At 37.8% G+C, this 23,056-nt stretch overlaps 1 protein-coding gene across 1 annotated transcript in view; it reads right to left on the bottom strand.

Moving 5' to 3' along the window:
* The window catches only part of LOC306852003 (protocadherin-15-like), a gene marked incomplete at its 5' end in the record, with an annotated part of 238,116 nt that overhangs the window by 91,233 nt on the left and 123,827 nt on the right, over positions 1-23,056 (bottom strand). Inside the window, 4 exons of the mRNA XM_079388567.1 lie at positions 1,681-1,809; positions 11,768-11,861; positions 20,376-20,455; positions 21,506-21,638. Of these exons, the coding sequence (XP_079244693.1) occupies positions 1,681-1,809; positions 11,768-11,861; positions 20,376-20,455; positions 21,506-21,638 (436 nt within the window). The remainder of the gene's footprint in view (positions 1-1,680; positions 1,810-11,767; positions 11,862-20,375; positions 20,456-21,505; positions 21,639-23,056) is intronic.

Genomic DNA, 23,056 nt, shown 5'->3' with positions numbered 1-23,056 from the left:
TGCGGCTCTATTAATCTAGACCACTAATTACAACTCTTCGCAGCTTAACAGAGCCCAACAAAGCAGCTCATTACAGGACGTCCCTGAAGGTAACAAATTATTTAAATTACATTTCTTTAATTGGAAAATCATAAACAGTGGAGCGGGCAGGGTCTTTGGCGGGTATGCTGTGAGTGTATGCCAGCTGGGCGAGCGATGGGGAGAGAGTGAGATGAGGGCTCAAGAGGGCAGAGGAAGACACTCTAGCTACTGGCGTCATGCCCACGCCCCAGCAGGCACTGAACAACACCGGTCATAGGAGACCACGGATGGGATTGAAATCCTGAAATAGAACTGTACAATAGAACAGTCAAGCTCGGTGAAAGTAACCATGACAGATTTAAAGGAGCGGGCCCATGATTTGAGATTTTGTAACTGTAACACAAATAGTTTAGGAGCATGTTTGAATCCATAACCTTAAGTATGAGCAGTAGTGATAGTGATTCTTGAAACAAATGATTCTTATGAGCCGATTCTTATTAAAGAATCAGTCAGTAAGAATTAAAAACAGCTCAAGATATATTGGTTTTAACTGGTTTAACACCTCACTCACTCACTGTGTTGCTCCATATTTAGGATCAGGTCACATCTTAAGGCAAGATACTATAGGTAAAATCATTTCTATTTCGTTTCTATTTATGCACTGGTAAATTTTAATATTTAAACAACATTTCAGATTAATCAACTGGGGAAAGTTTCAGTTTCAATTGTTTTAATTGTCTTCATGTACTGGGATTAATCAACTGGGGAAAGTACTGTATGTTGATATCTATTAGTATTATATTAGTATTAGTTCATTTATTTATCGTTCAGTTGCAGTCACATTTAACATTGTTTGGTAATTTTTTGAAGTCAAAACCCAATCATTTCAATAGAAACCCATGCAAATGGGAAAAATAGGGCAAAATATTTCCCAACACAGATTTTACAACATTTTTGCTCAAAAAATTTTGCTGTCTGGATAAAGATGCACAAAAACTGGAAAGAAAGTTCCAGAGAACTGGAATGCTGCCAATCAGATAGTTGTACACATCTGCTGCCTCTTGCATTTGTTAATTATTTTGGTTACTTTGATTATGCCTTCAGGTCCACAGTATATTCTCATCTCTCACGTTTCACCAAAACTCCAATTTTTTTCTGAAGTCATAGCTTTGTGTGAAGAATGGCTCAGATATGATGATTCTTAGTAAATAACAGACATGTTGGTCTGTTTCTCGCAAAGAACAAAAAACAAAACAAAATATAGTGCACAATATTACTTTTATGGAACTTGTATGATGCTTTTGTGTCTTTTATGAAACTTAAAATAATCATAACAGGTTTAAAAGATGCCTTTGCAATTCAGTTGTGTTTTTCATGTGTTACAGAAAAAAAATAATGTGGGTTTGCAAGTGACACGAGGGTGGAAAAATGACTTAGAATATTCATTTCTGGGCGAATGACTCATTTAAGTCAACAACAAGTGATGAAAAATCAGAAAAGTATAACCACAAAGTCATATTCTTAATCTCTGAAGTGTAAACTTCAAGATTTCATCTTCTGTGACTCCAGAGGGCAGAAAGCAGCTGCAGAGCAAATAGTTTAGAGATCAGACAGCAAGGAGAACAAGTAGAACATTTTTTAATGCGTTTGCGGTCTTACCTTTACTTGACCGACAAAAGCATTTGCCTCTTCCTCTTGAACTGTGAGATTAAGGGGCAGCATAGGATCGAACTCAGGGTCATTATCATTGACATCAGTCACCACTATATTCACCGTAGCGGTCGAGGTCTGAAAACAAGAAACCTTCAGGTTACTTCAATCGTAACATGGACACCTCTAAATAAAAACTTTCCAGAGTTCCAGTCAGTAATCCAACGACGAAAACAAATCTGGCCTCTGTGTGATTTTGTCTGGTAACGGACTGTCTTGGTTTTCACAAACAATTATCAATTTCCACTGATTAATTTACACAGAACTTGCAAAATTGCTAACATATTTGCATTCATCATCAAGCTATGAATGGGGACTAATGAAAAATATCCACAGCTGTTGAGCAGATTAGTGTTTCAGAGTATAGATCGCCTAAACAAATTGATGGCTGCAACTAAACTGGCATGCTGGCAAGGAGAATTCCGTCTACTCACTAACAATAATTAACCATTTACATTCACAATAATTCACAAAGTGTCTAATTTCTAAAAGATAAGGAATGGAAACATAACATTTAAACATTCATACATACACAGAAAACATAATTAGCATACCTCTAAAGTTACACATTTATTATGCAACTATAGTTTGACATGATTATTTTAGGGGAACACTGCAAATGTGTGAAACTAAGTAAAACTGCCATATATATATGTGTGTGTGTGTGTGTGTAAGTAGTAAGTATGTGCAAATAGCTACTGACATTTTACAATACATTCATATTATAATGTAACATTATATATTATAATAAAAAACAGTAATAATGAATAATTTTCAATGACAGTAATTATTTAATGGCTTATTTTTTCATGCAAAAAATGTCATACTGCAGTAATTTATCTTAAAGTTATTAATATCTTAAATATCTTCTTCTAATATTAATCTTAAAGTTATGTTATTTTTATTATAAAGATTATAAAAACATAATTAGGTATAATTAAAAAATGTCAGTAATAACTATTAATTTAATGTATTAATATACTATATACAATAATAATTAAATTACTTATTTGGCATGCATATAATGGCATTTTCAACCACTTAGAAGAAGCACGTTGTCAGACATTGCCTAATGGTTATGAAAGGAGTGAAGCACAAGGCATGTGATTTTTTCTGCCTTCTTTCTCACTCTCTAAAAACAGCAAAAAAAAAATTACATCAATCACTAAATCAATCACTCAATCAATCAATCAATCAATCAATCAATCAATCAATCAATCAATCTCCACTTTGAAAACTTTTGACCACTTATGTTTTACACAAGTTATTATTACAAGTTATTTGTAGTAGACTTCAAACACACACACACACACACAATTGTGTGATTACTGTGAACAAATGTTATTGCAGGTCAGGTTATGTAGTGCAACTTCAGCTAGGTTCAATTCAGAAGCACCAGTCAATTCAAATTAGAGCTACACAGTCTACAGTGGGATAGTTGTTTCTGAGAACATTTCACACAAATGATTGCTTCTCCTCCTACCAGGCCTTCAGATGCTCTTACCAGACTGCACAAATGACAATTACATAACAAATAAAACAAAACAAATACTATAGCAAGAATGATCTGACAAGTGAACAAACAAACGAGTAAATGAATAAACAAACAAAAACAAATTAATAACCAAGTGAGTGAGTCCAGCTTTTTTGATGTTCTCACCAGGTTGGACAAACAAACAAGCAAATAAATAAAAAAGTGAATCAGGCAAACAGATCAGCAATGTATCAGTATGATCTATCTTTAAAAACAAATCTATTTTTGTGAAACGTTTTGTTTGAAATTAGTATTTTTACTATAAACAAGCAAACAAATAAATACATAGATACATCCATACATATGGGGAATTTGGATAAGTAAACAAGCAGTCTAAGGTATTTCATCACACAAAATAACTCATTCGATCAATTAAAAGGCAAGCAATCCAAAACCCAGCTTACTAAAAACCAAATGAAAATCAAGAATCCAGAAGGTAAGAGTGTTTCCCTCGCAACATAGTAGCTTAGCCTCGTCAGATCATTCTGCATCCATTTATGTTGAGTCAGAGTCAATCTTGTTACTTTTCCTGAAACATAAAACATCCCAGTCAAGCCAGGGAGGAAACCAATATTCCATAAATTAGCAGAAGGTTTTTCCCCTGCTGCTTGGACTTATTTGCTAAAGGTTTAAATGCTGGAGTATTTGGCAGATTGGTCCTGTAATTTTTTCATGTGCCGGCAATAAAGCTTGCTGAGTTTGCATTGCGCTCTGGGGGTAGAATAAGGTAAGATGATCCTGAGCTGAGACAAATACACACAAGGTAATTCGGTTTGTCAACAAACAGCTTCACATCTTGTGATTAGGAACTGGAAGGATATCATTAATCTTTAAGAGAGAAAGATCTTACTACTTCATTGCTAAACCTGTGTTTTCCATAATACAATTTTATAAAATGTATTCTAGTTAGAACATTTACTTTGGACACTTTGGTTCATGCATTTCAGAATAATTAAAAGAGCATTAGAGATGTTGTGTGATGAGATTGATTTGTTGGTTAGTTCAGTTCCCTATCAATACTTCACTCGTACGGCGTCTTGCTAAAGACGCTTATGGGAAAAAAGTCCTTTATTCTCCCGAACTGAAGCCTTATTCAGTCACGCAGTGTAACTGCACGGCCATCGGAACCTATGGCTGCGAAGTCCGCCAAAGCCCGACAGAATGGGCGGGGGCATCTGGCTATAAAAGCGGCTGCTTCGCCACAGGATTCAGGATTTCTCCTTTAGCGATGACGACGTTCCTCATTGATCTCCGCTGACTGAAGAGCCTGACGGAACGTGATCTTCTGCTCGGCTGATTCGCTGCCTTTCCCGCTGCCTTCAGCATTGCACAGCAGTGATCCGGCTTCCCCTGCTGCCATCCGGCAAGCGATATTAGAGCAAATTTCAAAAAAAGAGCAAATTTATCCGGCGTGGTTTCAAATGCCGCGCTGTTATTGCAGTGGGTGCAGGGATCCCCTGCATGCCGATGACGGCCACCGCGAGTACGTTTCCTGCTTGGGGAAATCCCACGCGGAATCTGCGCTCACAGAGACGGAATGTTCTCATTGCGAGAATATGAGTCTCGCCTCTCTGAGCTCGCAGATAGCTTTTTTTCAGAAAGCGACTCCGCCCTTCGCGCCCTCCCGTTTTCTTCCTCCCAGAAGCCTGTCATTAGCAGCCTCGTACGCTGAGGAGATGTCAGGCTCGACTGCCGACCCCGCCCCCCTGCCGCCGTCCGAGCCCAGCAACGTCAAGCACGGGATGGACGCCGAGTCACTCCGCTTTCTCTCGTAAGTCGTAGAGGAGCTGGGTTTGGAGTGGTCTCCTCCTGAAGAACCCTCCCACAGCCTTTTTTTTCCAGAAGTCCATGACGAGTTGCCCATCCATCCAAGCCATGTAGAATGACCTCGGCTCTCGCTGGACGTGCCTACACTTCGGCTGGGCAAGTGGCCTCAGCATTCCATTCGATGGCAGTTCTCCAGGTCTTCCAGGCCAAACTCCTTGCCGGCACGGGCAGGGTTGGCCCAGACCCCGTGTCTCTCAGGGAGCTGAGGAGTGTGACGGATCTGACTCTCTATGGCCAGTCTAGTGGCGCTAGAGCGCCACTTTTGGCTCACCTTGACAGAGATCAAAGACGCTGACATGGTTCCATTCCTGGTTGTTTTCTCTGGACTTGAAAGACACCTACTTATCAATACACGGTCCTTCCCTTCGGGCTGTCCCTGGCTCCCCGCACCTTTACAAAGTGCATAGACATGGCTCTCTCCCCCCTGAGGGGAATCCACATTCTCAATTACTTTAACGACTGGCTCGTTCTGGCCCAGTCAGAGGCGGAGGCGCTATCTCACAGGGCCCTGCTCCTCAGCCACCTGGAGTGCCTGGGACTCAGGGTAAATTTTGCCAAGAGTGCGCTGTCTCCCAGTCAACGAGTTTCGTTCCTGAAAACAACGCTCGACTGCACATGAGAGTGACAGTCACAACGGAGCGCGCTATAGCCCTACGATGGCTCGCGGCCTCCTTCAAAGCCGGTGCCTCTCGCCCCCTCAAGGCATTTCAGAAACTGCTGGGCCTTATGGCCGCAGCGTCTCAAGTACTACGGTTGGGCCTGCTTCATATGCGTCCCCTTCAGTACTGGCTGAAACCACCAGTTCCATCCCAGGTGCTTATCAAGGTGAACCGGGCCTGTGTATCAGCCCTGGCCCCCTGGACAAATGTTCAATGGAGCAGGGTGTTCCCCTGGGGATGGTCTACATGAGAAAGGTAATCTCGACAGATGCGTCCAACACGGGTTGGGGAGCTCTGTGTGAAGGAAAACCACCGTTTGGCCATTGGCCAACAATTCACTAAAAATGTTTTTTTTATTTTATTGGTCTTATGAAGTAGTTTAATTTGTTGAGATCTTTTGTTAAATGTGAGCCTAAATTATCACAGTTAAAAGAACCAAAGACTTAAACTACTTCAGTCTGTGTGCACTGAATTTAATATACGAGTTTCACAATTTGAGTTGAATTACTGAAATAAATGAACTTTTCCACGACATTCTAATTTATTGAGATGCACCTTTATTTATATATATATATATATATATATATATATATATATATATATATATATATATATATATATATATATATATATATATATATATATACACACACACACACACACACATTGTCAGGATTGTGGACTGTTTTGTGTGTGTTTTGTTCCCCATGTGTTCCCTGTGACCCAGTTTTTCCCTCATGTTGATTGTTAATTTGATTCCAGGTGTGTCTCATCGCCCCAGTCCTTCTGTTAGTGTTTGTCGGGTCTACTTCGTCATGTTTTTGTGTCCACAGCCGTTTCCTGTGTGAATTCCCCTTGTTTGGATTATATTAAAGACTGTTGAAATTGATTCCTCATCTCCTTGCTCCTTTCATCATAGATTGTGACAGAAGACCCGACCAAATACAGTTACCTCTACCCTCCATTTTGTTTTCCGTTTTCCCTCAGTGTTTTTCTTTCTGCCTGCTGTTCTTCAGAAAAATCCTCCAAAAAGCAATGGGATTGAAGAGATGGATGGATTGAGGAATGGGATTTGGAATGAGATTGAAGGGATGGATGGATGGTTGGATGTGTAATGACACACACAAAATAATTTCAAGACCGCACATTCCTTAGCAGGAGATAAGACTTCCACTCCCAGCATCTGCATTTGACTGGCTGGCCGTTTTCCTGCCCTAAATCTCCTCATCTCAGGAGATCTCTAAAACCCAGGATAAATTTGAGGGAACATCTGAAATAGATTTAGAACAGAACCTTCAATGTTGTTCCTGACCGGTTTACCATAAATAAAGTCGCATAATCAACAGTACAAAGCATGTGGCATCTGGAAAGGCTCCAGCACAGACCCTCCCTGATATCTCCTGATCGTTTAACGCAGTAATTCAATGATGGTATCAACAAAGATGATGGTTTTACAACAGACGTCCGAGCTAAGGCGCGGAGAGCTGCTTCTGAAACGTGCCGCGGATTGACTGGAGTGGGCGCGATCAGCTCCAGTGGCCACGTCGGAGCGGTGGGATGGTGTAAATCATGGTGTAAATCAGTGATTATATACTGCACTACAGGCTACAGCGACATCTATTGGATTTTACTGATACTGCATATTGGAACAACTGCCTCACGGACTGGATGAAAACACCCGTAGTTTGCCCACCTCTGCAGATTCTTATTTATTTTTAATCCCTCGCGGGCCGCCACAGGAGTGATAGCGGGCCGCAGATGGCCCGCGGGCCGTAGTTTGGACACCCCTGATTTAGAAGGTAGCATGTTAATCGATGGATTAACCCATGTAGCATATAAAATTAAGGTATGTACTTTGTGTATGCCAAATACCTGTTGTTTGATTTTGAATGAAAGCTAGTTGCGTCAGAAATTATTTGGTGTGGATGAAAGTTGACTTTTCTCATCCTAATGTATGATTAAAACACTTATGGGAATCTGCTAGGATATGTTCTTCATTTTATGAAATAATTCAGCAAAGGATTTACGCACGGAAAATTAAGCTGTGCGGGGCGGGGCTCCGCCCTACAGGAACACTTGTGATTGGATCAAACAGAAAAAGGGGCAGACTGAAATCAGCCCAACCAAGTGCTAGTTTAAGTTGTCTTCAATTTCATTGCCTGCAATGTGTGTTTGTGTGTGTATGTATTCAGTTTTGTGTTATTTTAGCTTAGTAGTGTTGTAGAGTAGCAAATAAACTTTGATTTATTAAGAAATCTTTTGTCTGGTGCTATGTGATTTTCAAGTCTTAAACTATTTGCCAAAGATCGCGTTACCTATGCTCATGAATTTTGATAAAGTACTATTTGGTTTGTTTTATCGTTGGCCACGAATAAGATAAACAAAATTCTTAAAGATATACTGAATTTAACGATTCGCTGGACGAGTCGTTAAAACCTTAGAAATTATATGTTTTCATTAATATCATATCAATATCAAATCTTAAGAATAGATTCCCTAAAAGCTAAAATTAAAATGATAGTTCAAAATTACTACAGATGGACTGAGGAATGGGATTGGGGGATGGATGGACAGAATGGGATTGGAAGGAAGGATGGGATAGGATTGGAGGGATGGGATGGGACTGGAGAGATGGATGGATGGAGGGAGGGAGGTAGGGATGGGATTGGAGAGATGAATGGATGAATGGGATGGAATTAGAGGGATGGATGGATGGATGGATGAGATTGGAAGGATAGGATGGATGGGACTAGAGGGATGAATGAATGGGATTGGAGAGATGGATGGGATGGGATAGAGGGATGGATGGATGGGATTGGAAGGATAGATGGACATATGAAGGAATGGGATTGGAGGGATGGATGGATGGGATTGAAAGATAGATGGACAGATGGAGGGATGGGTGGGATGGGATTGGAGGGATGGATGGATGAGGATTGAAAGGGAGCAAATACTGAATTGTGCCCACTCCAGCAAAGTAAACAAGACTGTGTGCCAATAGTCAAATGTCTGTGTCCACTAGACAGACGTCTGGCTGTATCTGTTCCTCTAACCACAGACTAGGGAATGAAGAAATTTCTCTTTTGGACTTTGTGAATCTGTCTGGCTCTCACATCACCCTGTGCAATGCAAAGGGCAGCTCGCATGACCTCAGCAGGCACAGAGGTCAACTCTGCGTGTCGCCCAGGGCCCTTAAAAAGAAACCCATTTTCCCAACTCTGCTCTGCAGAAAAGGGACTGTTTATTAAATTGGCTAATGACCAGGGGGTTTAGCAAAGGTCACTGAATTTTAAAAACCTTCCAAACCGCACCTGCTCCCCCAGCCTTACGTCTCAACTTGAATCAAAAAGGTCATCGAGGGACAGTTGTGGGTAAATGGGAAGATGGGAATGAAATCTGCTGCACTGTTTTCTCATCTTACTTTCATGAGCTAAGCACACAGGGACAGGAAAGAGGAGAGATCACGGCTCTGAGAATTCTGCCAATTAAGATGCTTTGAATTATTCCAGGGGTTATTAAAGTATTGGATTCACCATCATTTGTTTGTAAAGGCTACGCTAACGTGACAATAAAGGCAAAGACTTTCGACTCCGATGTAGCATAATTTCACCACCTGACAGCCACCTTGACAGTTTATAAATGGAGACCATTGTGCTTAAAACCGGATCCTTATGTACTTTCTTTCTGAAGAAGGCAAGTGATTATCCTTGAATTTGGAGGTGAACACGTTACATGTGCTCGAAGAGGGTTGTAAATCCAGGCATCTCTTTTACTGAGGAATACTAAGTGAGATTTTCACCGTTGGTTCATCCAGTAAGGGAAATAGGCTCAATAAGAGAGTGAAGCAAAAGAAGGTGCTTCATAATTAAGCCTGTTCGGCTCGTTTATCTCTATCATTAAGCCATAATCACTCCATTGTAAGATGCACCTCATTTTCCTCTATTTAGATCAATCACTGTGAGCCCTTTGTGAGAGTGGAGTGCACAGGAGAGACCAGTCACTGGTAACTGCTAGGAGACTCACGCCAGCATAGGAAATCAAACACTTTTGCAAAAGAACGAACAAACTAACAGATAAATGAACAAAGGAAAAGACAAACAGCAATCAGTGAGTGAAGAAATAATTTGTTTGATTGACTTATTGATTGTTTGGTTGCACAAATGAATCAATTTTATACTTCTCTTTACTTTGATTCTAATTCTTCTTATTCTTTCTTAAAATTATTTTAATTTTTGACAATTACATTTATATACTACTTTGTAATAAGCATGAAAACTAACAAGAAATCAAACACTTGAAATGAATGAAAAAACAAATAAACAGCAATCAGTTTGATTGAATGAATAGGTGAATCAATGGAAGGCTTCTCTTTTTTTCATATAAAAATAATTGGTCCTACTTTATATTAGGTGGCCTTAACTAATATGTACTTACATTTAAATTAATCATTTGGTACAATGCACTTATTGTGTACATACATGTTTTTACATTATACTTATTTTAAAAAATACCTATATGTAATTACATCTGTAATTAATTTCTGTAATTGCATTTATAATTACACTGTTGACCCATCACTTACACCTTAACCCACCTTCAAACTTACCCATACCACCCTAGCCTGTCCCTAACCTTATCCCGTATCCCTCAATAGTAGCAAAAGTGTTTTGCAATACAATATGAACACAATAAGTGCATTGTACTTATTTTTTGATGTAAGTACATAGTAGTTAAGGCCACTTCATATAAAGTGTGACCAAATAATTCCATTAGGATATCAAGTAAAGATCATGTTCCATGAAGATATTTTGTAAATTTCCTACTGCAAATATCAAAACTTAATTTTTGATTAGTAATATGTATTGCTAAGAACTTCATTTGGACAACATTAAAGTTGATTTTCTCAACATTTTTATTTTTTGCAACCTCAGATTCCAGATTTTCAAATAGTTGTATTTTGGCCAAATATTGTCCTATCACAACAAACCATATATCAATGGAAAGATAATTTATTCAGTTTTCAAATGATGTCTATATCTTTTTGTGGTCCAGGGTCACATATAAATCACACACACACACACACACACACACACACAAAAAAAATGAACATTATTTTAAGTGTTACTAAAATATATTTATATTGTGGTTATGCTTATACTGCTGGTCAGAGGTTGGAATAATTCATTTTTGAAAAAAATATAATTTTATTCTCACCAAGGCTGCATTTATTTGATGAATCATACAGTAAACACTAATATTGTGAAATATTATTGCTATTTAAAATATTTTTATAATTGTAACAATTGTTAATTGTTGGATATATTTAAAAATGTAATTTATGTTTTGACCATGAAGACATTGAAGACTGGAGTTTTGGCTGCTGAAAATTCAGCTTTATTTTATGCATCTAATTATTTTTTTGAATGGAGCCTTGGTGAGCATAATATATATATATATATATATATATATATATATATATATATATATATATATATATATATATATATATATATATATTTATTTATTTATTTATTTATTTATTTATTTATTTATTATTATTTTTTTTTTTAAACATTCAAAAATTGTAATTAAATTAACTTTTGATTGGTAGTGTATATATACTGTACCAAATGATTAATGAACAAACAACAATCAGTGAGTGAAAGAATGATTTGACTGTCTACCCGGCTAACAGAATAAATTAATCATGAATGCATTTGTTTCTTTCATTTGTTTATATGCAATTTTGCAAATACATCCATGCAGCCAGTAACGCTGTGATGACTATGGAGATGACTATACAACACTCCCAGCACACTTTATGACAATTTCTAACTCTCGTCTGCCCTTCTTTCCATCAACATGATTGAATCTGCTAGACTCTGCCTGCCATGTTGTACTGTGTCTACATGCAATGTCTGTTTAAGCAGAAGATTCGATTACGATCTTCTGAACTGCAGCTACACCAGTTTTCATTTTCAATTGGGTGTGATGGATTGACAGGCTTCAGTCTTACCCCATCTGGTTTGCCATCGGAGGCCGTGACTGTTAGCGTGTAGTGATCCGTGATCTCTCTGTCCAGCGTCTTCGCCAGCAACAACAGGCCAGACCTGAAAGCAAAGATGGAGTTGAAAATCTGAGGATTATAGAGCCCAGAGGTCTAAGTGTTTTAACTTTATGGTGGCTTTAGAGGGCAAGCAAAAGTGAAAGATGGAAAATGTGTTAAAATTCACACCATGTGCTAAGAAAACAAAACTGGAAAATGTCATATGCACAACAGGCCACAGCCAAAATCCAGACAAAGTGAATAATTTTTGGTTGAAATTAGTTCCATCAAATATAGCCTTGATGGAATTATGTGCTGCTGAATGAGACAGCTGGCCAATATATTCATTTCTTGCAAGACCTGTGCCACTGTGAAAGGCTGAGGACATTTTACTTGTGCCTGGGGACGATTAGGGCTGAATTAATTGTTGTCAGGCAACAGCAGCCATGAGTAAAACATTGTGCCTCATTCAAATGAGTTCTAGAAGACAGTACATTTGGTCACACATTTACATTTGTTTACATGGTAATGCAAGTTTAACCAAGAACTCACGGAGCAGTGAGTGAGACATGCACTAAACTGTGCATCGTGAAAGTTGGAGGACTGTCTGCAGGCAGGGTTACTTTTGGTGTGCAAGTATGTTACATACACAAACAATACAAACTATTATATCTATTATCTATTATAACATACAATTATCTATTATCATACGTTGATCTTTTATCTTTGTAAATTGTATCTTGGTGTCACTGTCCTGACATTCATATTTGTAATTGCTTGACATTCATATTTTTGTGAGATAAAACATGCAGACAGAGCTGGGTAGCAACTGATTACATGTAATCTGGATTACTAAATCAGATTACAAAAATTAAGTACTTGTAATTAATTAAATTACATTTTAAAATACTCAGAATCAGACTACAGTTACTTTTTATCGATTACATATTATTCACACAATAGCACTAAACTAGCTGTAAAAATAATCTAATATTTCATTTTTTAATAAGTGCTTTATTTTGGTTGTTATTTTAAAAACCCTTATTTTAATTTTAAATGTTTATTATTTAATGAATTATTAGCTTTTCAAACCCCTTGCAGTTCCTTCATAAACCCCAGTTTGGGAAACCCTAGTAATGTAATATTTAATGCACTTCATGTTGTTAATACAGTGGGGAACAAAAATATTTGACCCCCCTGATTTTGTACATTTGACCACTGACAAAGAAATGATCAGTCTATAATTTTAATGGTAGGTTTATTTGAACAGTGAGAAACAGAATAACAACAATAAAATCCAGAATAACACATTTAAAAAAAGTTATATATTGATTTGCATTTTAATGAATCAAATACGTATTGTAAACTACAAGATGGTGCCACTGATGGCAGTTATTGTGCGTTGCTCTCCAGTGTTTGTACTGTTTTTGTTTGTTTTTCCTGTTTTTTGTTTTTCAAATACGATCTGTTTTACCAGGTATGACCTGCTGAACATTCGACAGAACACACCACAAAATCTTTTACCGGATTTTGATTTTTCTGACATTTTGCTGGACATTTTAGTTGGCAGAGCCGTAGCTCTGGTCAAACGCTACAGGAGGCGCAGGCGGGGAAAGAGAGCCGGCGCGCTTGTGAAGCTCAGACAGCGTGGATTTCGAATGCCGTTGCCTAGCATCCATCTGACGAATCTCCGCTCTCTACCCAACAAAACGGACAAACTCCTTTTGCTCTCCCGGACAAACAAGGATTTTTCTAACTCTGCTGCTCTGTGTTTCACGGAAACCTGGCTAAATGGCGACATACCAGACAGCGCGATTCATCTGCCTAATTTCACGCTGATCAGAGCAGATAGCGACGCAGAATCAACGGGGAAATTGCGCGGCGGCGGGACGTGCTTTTACATCAATGAAAGGTGGTGTACAGATGTAACCGTGTTAAAGACGATGTGCTGTTCAGATCTAGAAACGCTCTTCATTAACTGCAAGCCGTTCTATTTGCCGCGGGAGCTCTGCTCGTTCATTCTCGTGAGTGTCTACATTCCACCACAAGCGCACGTGAGCACAGCTTTACAGAAACTAGCTGATCTGATCACAGAGAGTGAGCAACAACACCCGGACTCTGTTTTAATCATTCTCGGGAACTTTAATAAACCAAATCTCTCCCGCAAACTGCCAAAATACAGACAGCACATCACATGTCCCACCAGAGACAGTAATATATTGGATCACTGTTACACAACAATAAAGGACGCATATCACTCGGTTCCACAAGCAGCTTTAGGACTCTCTGATCACTGTTTGGTTCATCTTATTCCGACCTATAGGCAGAAACTTAAATCTGCAAAGCCTGTATTAAGATCTGTTAAAAGATAGACTAATGAAACAGAGCGGGACTTACAAGCCTGTTTCTCTCTCACTGATTGGTCTGTTTTTGAAGCCGCTGCCATCGATCTGGACGAGCTCTCAGAGACTATAACATCTTATATCAGTTTCTGTGAAGATATGTGCATTCCTAACAGGACTCATCTAATCTACAACAATGACAAACCATGGTTCACTGCAAAACAGACAGCTCCGTCAGGCCAAAGAAGATGCTTACAGAAAGGGGTATAAAGTCTTGTACAAACAGGCCAAATACACACTGGAAAAGGAGATCAGAGTGGCAAAGAGGAATTATTCTGACAAGCTAAGGAAACAATTATATTTCAGTGATCCTGCTTCAGTGTGGAAAGGCATGAAGGATATCACCAGTTACAAGACACCATCCCCCAGCGCACTGGAGAATCAACAACTAGCAGACGACTTGAACCAGTTTTATTGTCGTTTTGAAAAAACACCCCACACCCGCCCTGAACACCTCTCCACACAACCATTAACACCTCCAGCAACCCTCCTCTCCCCCACACCTACAATTCAAATTCAGCAAAGAAGATGTGTGCCAGGTCTTCAGAAAGAACAAAAGAAGGAAAGCACCAGGCCCAGACGGTGTGTCACCAGCCTGTCTGAAATCCTGTGCTGACCAGCTGGCCCCCATGTTCACACAGATCTTCAACAGTTCACTGGAGCTGTGTGAAGTCCCCTCATGCTTCAAACGCTCCACCATCATCCCGTCCCAAACAAACCCAAAATTACTGGACTTAATGACTACAGACCTGTGGCTCTAACGTCTGTAGCCATGAAATCATTTGAAAGACTGGTTTTGGCTTATCTGAAGGACATCACTGGTCCCTTACTGGACCCCCTGCAGTTTGCCTACAGCGCAAACAGGTCTGTGGATGATGCAGTCAACATGGGACTGCACTTCATCCTGAAGCATCTGGACAGACCATGGACTTATGTGAGGATCCTGTTTGTGGACTTCAGCTCCACTTTTAACACCATCATCACGGACACCCTTCAGAATAAACTAACCCAGCTCTCCGTCCCCACCTCTGTCTGTCAGTGGATCAACAGCTTCCTGACAGACAGACAGCAGTTAGTAAAGCTTGGTAAATTCACATCCGGCACTCATACCATCAGCACTGGAGCTCCTCAGGGCTGCGTACTCTCCCCACTGCTCTTCTCCCTCTACACCAATGACTGCACCTCTAAAATCCCCTCTGTCAAGCTCCTGAAGTTTGCAGACGACACCACACTGATCGGCCTCATCCAGGACGGTGACGAGTCTGCTTACAGACAGGAGGTTAAGGAGCTGGCTGTCTGGTGCAGTCTTAAGAACCTGTGGAGATGTGGAGATGATCATGGACTTCAGGAGAAACCCCCCTGCTCTCCCCCCACTCACCATCATAAACAGCACTTTGACTGCAGTGGAGTCATTCAGATTCCTGGGCACCACCATCTCTCAGTACCTGAAGTGGGATTCAGAAAGGCCCAGCAGAGGTTGTACTTCCTTCGCCAGCTGAGGAAGTTCAATCTGCCACAGGAGCTGCTGAAACAGTTCTACTCCACCATCATTGAATCCATCCTCTGCACTTCAATAACTGTCTGGTTCAGCTCAGCTACCAAATCTGACCTCAGAAGACTACAGAGGGTAGTCCGGACTGCTGAGCGTATCATTGGTACAACCCTCCCCACTCTCCAAGAACTGTACTTATCCAGAGTGAGCAAAAGGGCTGGTAAAATCACTCTGGGCCCCTCACATCCAGCACACTCCCTCTTTGAACTGTTACCATCTGGTCGACGCTACTTTCTGTTGCACTGTGGAGCTTCTGTCACTACAACAAATTCCTTGTATGTGTAAACATACTTGGCCAATAAAGCTCATTCTGATTCTGATTCTGAAGTATTTGACTCCTTCGCAAAGCATGACTTAGTACTTGGTGGCAAAACCCTTGCTGGCAATCACAGAGGTCAGACGTTTCTTGTAGTTGGCCACCAGGTTTGCACACATCTCAGGAGGGATTTTGAGATCATGCATGGAGCCCCAGTCCGAGGGAGATTGACAGTTATTTTGTGTTTCTTCCATTTGCGAATAATCACACCAACTGTCGTCACCTTCTCACCAAGCTGACTAGCGATGGTCTTGCAGCCCAGTCCAGCCTTGTGTAGGTCTACAATCTTGTCCCTGACATCCTTGGACAGCTCTTTGATCTTGGCCATGGTGAAGTGTTTGGAATCTGATTGATTGATTGCTTCTGTGGACAGGTTGTCTTTTATACAGGTAACAAGCTCCCTTTAAGAGAGTGCTCTTAATCTCAGCTTCTTACCTCTATAAAAGAAATCTGGGAGCCAAAAATATTGCTGATTGATAGGGGATCAAATACTTAATTGATTCATTAAAATGCAAATCAATTTATAACTTTTTCGAAATGCATTTTTCTGGATTTTTTTTATGTTGTTATTCTGTCTCTCACTGTTCAAATAAACCTACCATTAAAATTATACACTGATCATTTCTTTGTCAGTGGGCAAACGTGCAAAATCAGCAGGGGATTGATTATTTATTTATTTTTTCCCCACTGTAACAACAAACTGAATATATTTTCTCCCTCTTTGTATTTTTATATCAATATGGTACAAGATTATCCTATTTAAATCAATGTGATAAATGAGTTGGGTCAAAAGTGACCTAAAAGTAGTCCGATTATATTACCTAAAATGTGTAATGTAATGAATTGTAAGATAATTCATTACATTACAATTTTGTCATGTAATTTAGAATCAGTAACGGACAAAAATTTGTAAGTGATCTACCCAGCTTTGTATACAGATACTGTATATAGGTACTGACTACTGAAAAAACCCATTCAACTTGAAATATTGCCTAAAATTAGTAATTTTGGAGAATCTTGGAGCGAGATGTTAAGATTATTGGGTAACACTTTATTTTAAGGTGTCCCTATTACAAATGCTACTTCCTTACTATTATAATAACACTTATTTATGCATAAGTACATTCAAGTAACCCTAATCCTAAACGGTACTTCAATGTGTAATTACACTGTAACAAGGACACCTTAAAATAAAGTGTTATCAATTAATGTTCACACAAAAATTAAATAAAAATTTGCTGAAAATATACCCACCCTTCGGACATTTGTAAGATTTGATTAATAGGTGCGTTTCTTTATCAAAACAGATTTGGAGAGTTGTGTGGATTACTTGTAGACTACTGTGACGTTTTCATCAGCTGTTTGGACTCTGACGGTATGCTCATTCTGATGTAATGCTAAATTTCTGTTCCAATGAAGAAACAAACTTTTTTTTTTTTTTTACATTTTAAAGAATTGGCTACTGTGGATAAGATGCATAGTGTATCATTATAAATTTGATTCTATGGAGATTTATTGGAAATTAATGAGATGTTATTGGTTTTATTAATTTTATCCTATAAATTTAGACTTTTCATAATTAACAATTTATTATAAAAACAAGAGTACTTAAATAGCACTAACTTCAGCATGCTTTTATGCCATCCACTTTGTTATTTCTGTCAGTAGGTTAGTTGTGTATAGGTTTATAGTGTTTTTTTTACTTCATTGTTGTATGTCTGTATTTATGTAGCACCGTGGTCCTGCGAGTACTGCATGTCCCCACATGTAGCGGAATGACAATAAAGCTCAACTTGACTTGACTATTATTCATGATTCAAGCATTTAATTATTTTCCATAATTTGATGAATAACTACTGTCCTGATCGATAGAAAGGAAACACAAATATCTCTTTAAAATATAAATCAATTTACTTTCTGTGGTCAGTAGTTTGATGTTAATTGACATTTGTGGAAACAAAGTACTTCTACCGAAGGTCTAATTTGTGAAGAAAAGATGGAAAGTAATTAGTTTCAATACAGCATATCAATATTTCATCACATTTAATGCCTTCTTAAATGGATAGTGAGTGTTTAATGAATAAGATGGAGTGCTGAAATACCATATGCAAAAGTGCCACAACTGTTTAGTGAATTTGCCCTTTAGAAACAGACAATCACTCTCTCCTGACACAATATGTCCCAGCAAAACCCCCAGAGGATCTGTGAGACTGGTGGACATTGTTGCAGACAGTCATTCGTTCTTCCAAATAAAATAAATAAATTCAAAGCGGCATCTTCACGGCTCCAGAGGACCTCATGTATATTCATCATGCATCCACTGTAAAGCATCGTCTGTACATGTCTAAGAGCATGCTCACACCCTACTGAACAGCATCAATTGTAGTGATAACCAGGGAATACACAAGTTTATTATTGGTATTATAAGCAGCAGCTGCAAAGATAAACCAAACCGGATGGGTTGGTTATGAAACAGCCATTTATATCTGGTGTTTCTGAATAACTGAAAATAAACAGGAAGGTATTTATTTATTGTCACAAGACCCCAGTTTTAAAAGAGTCATGTCATCAATCTTTATTTTTATTATTTTTATTTGTTTTAATAAAAGAGTTGTACAATGAAACAACTATAACTCTCATAATTCAAATTTAGTGAAACTACAGTAAAAAATTTGAGACTATCAGACATAATAGATTTGAATAAATGCACATACTGTAAATGCATGATTCCTCACAGTCGCACATCAACAATGACAAATTGTCGTTTAGCAATTTACTCTCACATCATGTTGAAGTAAAATAAATATGGCATATTGAGCACTAAATTATGATATGAGTAAAAACGTTAAGCCTTTGTGCTATTTCTGGCTATGTGTAGCACCTATACATAGCAGATCCTTGTGAGGAATCCCAATGTTAGAAATGAGTGGATTAAGTTACATTTTTAACAACGTCTATTATCATTTTAGTTATTATAATTTAGCTCTTATTCATCTTATGAACAGTTTAATAAGTGTAATGTTTCTGTGTAGATTGTTTTATGAATAAATCACTGAGTACATTTCTTCTGTTTTCCAAAAGCACAGCAGCAAACGCACACTGATCAATGTAATGGATAGGTAAATAAATAAATAGAGATGTCAGCATAGGCAAAGCAACTTTATTTATTTAAAAAAAAAAAATCAAGTATTAAGTGTCTTAAACCAAAGGACACAAAGGTTGAAGACCTGAACTATCATGCCTCATATAAAAGTTATTAGATATATTGGTTTCCAAAATAAAGCAGGTAAGTTGGCATTTTAGCCTAAGCTAAGTTAAGAATATCTCAAATCCATTTAAAACTCTTACATCCCCTCTGCTTGAAAATCTATCACAGTCATTTTGAACATTTCTGAATAATTCCACATTAAAATTCCATTTCGCTTACTTTATGAAAGGATAGCCCCACATTTCCAACCCCCATGAAAGTGCTTTTTAAACATATACTTTATATCACCATATTCACCCTCCAGCCAGACTTTTCCAGACTCCACAGTTACACACAATCCCCTCGAACAGACAGCTCTATTGTAAACTCCGTGGGGAGCAGAAGGCATTGTGGGAAGGAGGAGAGGAAAGGAAGAGGCTGTGACGGCGAGAGATAAGCTCAGGTAGTTCAATAAATAGACCTTTATTTGTTCTGTTCTTCATTTGCTGCTTATTGAAAGAACAGTAGCAGTTCATTAGAAGTGTATCCTGGTTGTGGTATCCTGCTTAAATAACTCGAGAACAGGATCAGAAGCCTTGCTCCGGGCTATGATTGAAATGCCATTTGGTACACTGCATACTACGGAGTAGAACATGCTTTACTACATGCATTACTAAAGAAAGAGTGTGAGATATCAGCCACCTAATGTTGTTTACTCGTTTTATGGAGTGCTCAATCAAATAAAAGGCATCTGAGCTTTTGCTATGAAAACATTTCGGGACTTTTGGCCCTTCACTGCAAGCAAAAGCTGAAATGTCTTAAGTTGCTATTTGAAATGGAGGAATTCATAATTTCATCAGTCCTTATTAATTATGTATCATGTTTGTGTCATAATGCAATATGCATTCAGTGCATGTAAGGATGTGGCTAACCCAAACACACAAATATTTCACAGAGAAAAAGCTTTTTTTCCTTTCTGTTTTTTTTCTGTGAATGCAAAGCATTGTGTGAGTGTGTCTGTGTCTGAATCACAATTAAAATATCTTCTTTGCTTATTCAAACCCCAAAAATGATGGATTTTGTCAGAGCAGCCTTTTTCCAGCCTTTCAAAGTGAGCTTACGTTTGGGAGACTTCAAAGACGTTGTTTGGATCTCCTCTCATGATGGTATATGTAATGGGATCTCTTTCACGGTCGGTTGCCTGCAAATGAGAGAAAGCGTTTTTGTGTTACACTAATTCAATTATGATGAGAAAGCCTCCAAACTTTGCGATCAGGAAACACAAAAATATATTGTGTATTTGGGCAGCTAACATATTTGGATGTATATTACATACTGTATATTCTATTGACTTGAAATGTATTTATTTATTTAAATTTAGCATCAATATTTTGATGAAAATTTATATAAATATATTTTTTATAAATATACAGGTCAAACATTTTGGCTTAAATAATCAAAATTGTTTAATGTTTTTAAAAGATATCCTTATGCTTATCAAGGCTGCATTTATTTGATCAAAAATACAGTAAAAAACGGTAAGATTGTGAAGCATTATTACAATTATTACAAAGAACTGTATGTTAAAAAACAATTCCTTTAATGCAAAGCAAAATTTTCAGCAGCCATTACTCCAGCCATTAGTCTTCAGTGTCACATGATTCTTCAGAAATATTTATTTATTTGTATTTTTTTTCTGGAAATCATTAATATTAATAAAATTAATTATTAAAAAAATATTAAAATATATTAAACGGACCAAAAGTGACAGTAAAATCATTTACAATTTTACAAAATATTTCTTCCTTTTTTTTGACATTAACAATAAATATTATGTTTAATGGAGCACCGATGATAATTAAAAGTATGTGAGCACAAAATCACCACTCATTAGATCATTAGATTCTGAAGGATCATGTGACACTGAAGACAGGAGTAATTATGCTGAATTTTATTTTATGTATTTATTCATTTATTTTTTGCATTACAGGAATAAATCTTAAAATATATTCAAATAATAATAAAAATACTATTTTTGAATTGTAATACTATTTCACTGTATTATGTGTTTTGGTTTGTTTTGTTTACTAAAATAAAAATCAACTATTATATTAATTATTTAAAACTTTTGACATACAGTGTGCATACATTTATAATTATAAAATGAATAATTAATACTATTCAATACATTTTTGTTGAAACAATAATACCCTTATGAGCGTAGCTCATCTGGAGCTGATGGGTTAGTCACCTGTATGTTGAGCAGTGTGGCTCCAGTCCGCATGGCCTCACTGGCCTCCAGGCTGTATATGAGCTGAGGGAAACGGGGAGGACTCTGGTTGTTGGGGGGCAGTACTTCGATATAGACCGTAGTGATGGAACTTCTGAAGAAACAAAAGGAACATGATTTATATTCCTTTATTTGACAAATGTTTTAAGTGTCTCATTCAAGGGTACGGCATGATAGCTAATGCATCCCTACCAGCTACTAACTATGCCACACCAGCCACAAGATGATCAGAATGCACAACGAGTTTCAACATATACTTTCCTAAAATGCTATGGCTCTGTTCCAAAATCGAGGGATCTGACTAAATAGGCACTCCTGACACATAAGCAATTTCAAAATTGGAGATTCCGTAATCACACTGCCTTGTAAGATGCGTTCTTTTAACTACTATACATGCATGCATATATATATATATATATATATATACACTTTATTAATATTTGATTTATGTTCTCATAATGTTGAGAAAAAACATTCTTAGAACAACATTCTCGGAATGTCTTGATGTTATTTGTACTTGAACGTTCTAAAAAAACATCTTTGTAACCATTAAATAAAGTTAGAATCACAACATGAACACTGGATATTTTAATGTTCTTTTGAATATAAAAAATAAACGTTAACAATCTTGAAATTTGGGTGAAAATAAAGTTATAAGAAGCGTTTTTTGTAACCTTTAAAAAACATTAGACCCCAACAAGAAAACTGGACATTTCATCATTTTAGAAACATTTCAAAAAGTGGTTTCATAACCTAAATTTGTTACCTGGTTATGGACGCATCACATACAAATGTTTTTGACTTAAACATAGTTTCACTTGGTTTCAGTTGTATAAACTGAAGATGAATCAAACTTATTTTCTGTAATTACAAGATGCAAACGGATACTGTTGAACGCATGCAGCATTTTTGTATGGACTCTGATATGGATTTTCTTTTGACAAAGAAAATCACAATGAAGCTTCCTCCAAGATCTGAACACTTTTCTGTAAGCCTAGCTAACAATAGCAATTCAGTTCCAGGCTGTTTTCTGGATGTTTAGTAAAAACCCAACCTGGTGCTGCCATTGTTTTATGACACATTGTATCAAGGCGCTCATCAGCGTGGTTGAAGCAAATTAGATCAGGGAGTATTTTTGCTTTGGAAATGCTCCAGTACGATGAATTTGATGCCAGCGCTCTCATAAAACTTTAAAACAGAAAAATAAGAGATGAAAATAACTATCCAGTTCTCACGAGCTTACCCGCCATCTGTCCAACACATATAATAGCACACCTGCTGCCTTTGGCTTTAACCATATACCCCTCTACAATTTCTCGATAAAGTGGATACACAGTTTCGACCAACTATCACTCTGTAGGAAAATAACTTCAAATTTAGGTTGATTAGTTGTGAATATTAGATGCTTTTAAACTTGTTTCCGAACAGAAGAGTGAAACAATGCATTTCCTGAACTTCACTTGCCCCTGTTCCATTTCTGCTTCATTCCTCTGTATTGATTCGGAGGTCAGC

This window comes from Barbus barbus (genome assembly GCF_936440315.1).
Source record: "Barbus barbus genome assembly, chromosome: 32".
NCBI classification, from domain to species: Eukaryota; Metazoa; Chordata; class Actinopteri; order Cypriniformes; family Cyprinidae; genus Barbus; species Barbus barbus.
Note: the sequence above shows the minus strand (reverse complement) of the source record. Positions and strands in the feature narration are given on the sequence as shown.